At 37.8% G+C, this 2984-nt stretch overlaps 1 protein-coding gene across 1 annotated transcript; it reads right to left on the reverse strand.

The window, feature by feature from the left end:
- Positions 1-686: 686 nt before the first annotated feature.
- LOC100699713 (C-C motif chemokine 20) lies at positions 687-2266 on the reverse strand. The gene is made up of 4 exons (XM_003438201.3): positions 2107-2266; positions 1875-1986; positions 1248-1325; positions 687-1107 (listed from the first exon to the last, which is right to left on the reverse strand). Exons 1-4 carry the CDS (start codon positions 2186-2188, stop codon positions 984-986), a joined length of 396 nt encoding a protein of 131 aa, XP_003438249.1. The 5' UTR covers positions 2189-2266; the 3' UTR covers positions 687-983.
- Between the last annotated feature and the right edge of the window lie 718 nt (positions 2267-2984).

Here is a 2984-nt window from a genome sequence, read left to right on the forward strand (position 1 = left end):
GTTTTAACCCAAATTTGTACACGAAGATAGAGCATCTCAAAATGTTTTCATGTCCTTGTAGCGAGACAATCAAAATCTCATGATGTAGCAGACAATAGTGTGTTATTTTCAGATTCATTCTGCCCTCTAGTGGATGCTTTAAGTGACTGCAGTGCATATTCAGTCAAAGGAATGTGTCACCTTGCATGACTGGTACACCAACCTCTTGGAGTGTTAATCTGAAATAGCACAGGAAACTGCCTCCCTAACAGCCATGTCATACATTTACATGAGCTCAGAGATCAGTATTGCTCATCGAAAAGTTTTCACCGTCCAACACTTAAGTACAAGTGCTTAAAGTGTATGCCATGTACCTAACTTAACCCGTCTGTGAGTCTTCTCTCATTGATTGTTTGGAAAATATTCTCTAAATGAAGGATTTGGTAAGGACGTTGCACGTTACCTGAAATATTTTGTGAAACTGGTTAACAAGTTCTAAAGGCACTGAAATAACTTTAAAATCCATTCAGTGAAAGTTGCATGGCGAATTTTAGTTACAATGTTACAATTTGACTAAAGCAACGTAGACAACAGCGTTACATTACCCTGAAATAAATTCATTTACTTGTCCAAAATGCAATATATGTATATTTTAGGTCATTAATTTGTTTACGCAGGAGATTCGTTGCAGTGAATGAAACAAAACGTGTTTTTGTAAAGATTTATTGAGAGACTGAAGAAATAATCAACATTTGCCTCAAATCTGTTCTTAATACAGTTTTAATACAGGAGTACTGAATTTAAACCTGAGGCTGAAGAAGTTAAGAGCAAACAGTAAAGCAAAGGTATTACACATTTTGTCGGTTTTTCAAGGGACAGTGCCCTCAGCGTTAACTTGATTATAAATGCTTGAGTATCTTTATAACAAATGTATAGGCACACTGGGTAATTCTGCATGGCGATTTCTTTACTTCCAGCTGTCTAAGGTGACAACGTGGTTTTTGCTAATAAGCAGTGAAAGCCTCTGTTGCAGATCCACTTCCATCACGACCTGAAGCATTTCCAGTTTTCTTCACTGAAGTTTTTCCTCCAACCGAGCCACCCTTGGACATGTTCTTCAGTTTTGCGCTAAAAAATAAGTAATTCTCACATGTTATATCCCCAAAACAAAGCCCCATTCATTCAAATTCATTATGCTTTTCCAGATCTTCAGGTGCACATCTAAGCAGCCCCTAACTGACAATTTAAAGTGAGTAAGCATGTCATACCTGAGTTGTTCGAGGAGTTTTTTCACCCAGTGAGCTTTTGGGTCTGCACACACCTGCCTATTTGCAACCGTGTAGAAACTATAACAGTGAAACACATCATTAGAGTAACATAGTACTGAAGCGTATTCATTTATGCTGCATGTATATGTGTTGGTATATGATAAATAATATCATATGCCAGAGTCTCTGCTCGAATACTTTAATAACTCAATTTAAGGATTTTAGATTTTAAAATATATTGTAAAACCTAAAATGATTTAAAACCTATGATTCATTTTGATTTTAATATGAATCAAAAGTTTTGTTGGATTAGACTGATTCAGAATAACTGCAACTTTAATTACATTTTTATTCATAATTTAACAAAAACTGTTAAAAATAAAAGTCTTATTTTTATTTCACAAGAATCTGCAGAAATGACTTTTATACTTCTTGCCACCATTACAAAAAAACAAAAAACTACCAGTGTCTTTGGAATATTTTGGAATAGATCCAATCCACCCCGTTAGTCCCCACCAATCCACTTGCAAATGTTTGGAATGCTATGACTGTTCTAGTCCAGTATTATAATGAGTGATTTAGAGGTTGCAGGCAAAGTTGGATGGTTTGGAAGTCAACATGTCTTACATGATTGCCTCAATGCGGCAGTATTCATAGCCAGTTTGTTCTCTGTATCCCTTGACGCGATTGATGGACACTTGCGTCTTACTGTAGCTGGTACAGCAGGCTGTACGGGCACCTAATGCACACACAGACACAGATGCAAAGGCACCAGATCATTAACATGTCATCTTTGAGTCTTTATGTCATATTTTCATTATTAACTGACCAAAAGTTAAATGCAACAAAATAAACTTACATTCGGCTGGAGCTGGACTAAGTATGCCCAGTATGAAGCAGAGGAGAAGAGCCGTCAGGGTGATTGTACCTCTCAGAGCCATGTTGACAGTGCAAAAAGAGTGGCAGGAGACTCACTGACTACATGGTCTCTGCACATATATATACTTTTTCCACTACTGATGTTTTTGCACCTTGCGGCTCCTAAATTGAGGACAGGAAGCCCACTGTTGCATCATGTTGCAACTTTGCATCTTCATTACCAATTTAGTCATGTACCCTGCTATTACGCAACACTAGGATTTGTTTATGTGGGATGACATGGGCCTGGTGCTCTGATGCAGTTAGTTCATATATCTCCTTTGGCTCTAATATGTATTTATACTTTCTGCATATGCATGTTATACTTTCTGAATAGTTGTACACTGAAGTTCTTCATATATGGCACAGCAGATTTGAATCGTTATATAGCTTAGCTTTACTTTGATTTCTCTTGATTTCATGGCTGCGTCTTCCTGTGTGAGTGCATATACCCACATGGCTACATGCGAATGCACGTGAGACTCGCATGCGATATTCCTGTTGAAGTCCTAGCAAAACACGACTGTCATAGGCTTTGTCGTACAGTACTTTCACATTGTAGCTTAAAGCGGTTGTCTATCTTGGGTTTTTGATGTTATCAGCAATCTTGGGATTGTTTTGTGGTGAAAACTCAAAGTGTATGTAAAGGTTGTCAAACTTCCCCGCCCCCTTCCCCTGGTTCTGGTTAGCATGACCTATTTAGTCTGCAGAAAGCTGACAATTTCAGATCTCGCTCAGCTGACCTAGATAGGTGCAACAGCTTCAAGTTGTAGCACATACAATATGTATACAATATGTTTCAAAAACAGCATAAACAGG

This window comes from Oreochromis niloticus, linkage group LG18 (genome assembly GCF_001858045.2).
Source record: "Oreochromis niloticus isolate F11D_XX linkage group LG18, O_niloticus_UMD_NMBU, whole genome shotgun sequence".
In the NCBI taxonomy this organism is placed as follows: domain Eukaryota; kingdom Metazoa; phylum Chordata; class Actinopteri; order Cichliformes; family Cichlidae; genus Oreochromis; species Oreochromis niloticus.

Coding starts and splice junctions, on each gene's coding strand:
- LOC100699713 (XM_003438201.3), bottom strand. CDS start 2,188: ATGGCTCTGAGAGGTACAATCACCCTGACGGCTCTTCTCCTCTGCTTC. Junction 1,326..1,874: donor TGCCGCATTGAGGCAATCAT/GTAAGACATGTT, acceptor TCACTGTTATAG/TTTCTACACGGTTGCAAATA. Junction 1,108..1,247: donor AAACTCCTCGAACAACTCAG/GTATGACATGCT, acceptor CTTATTTTTTAG/CGCAAAACTGAAGAACATGT.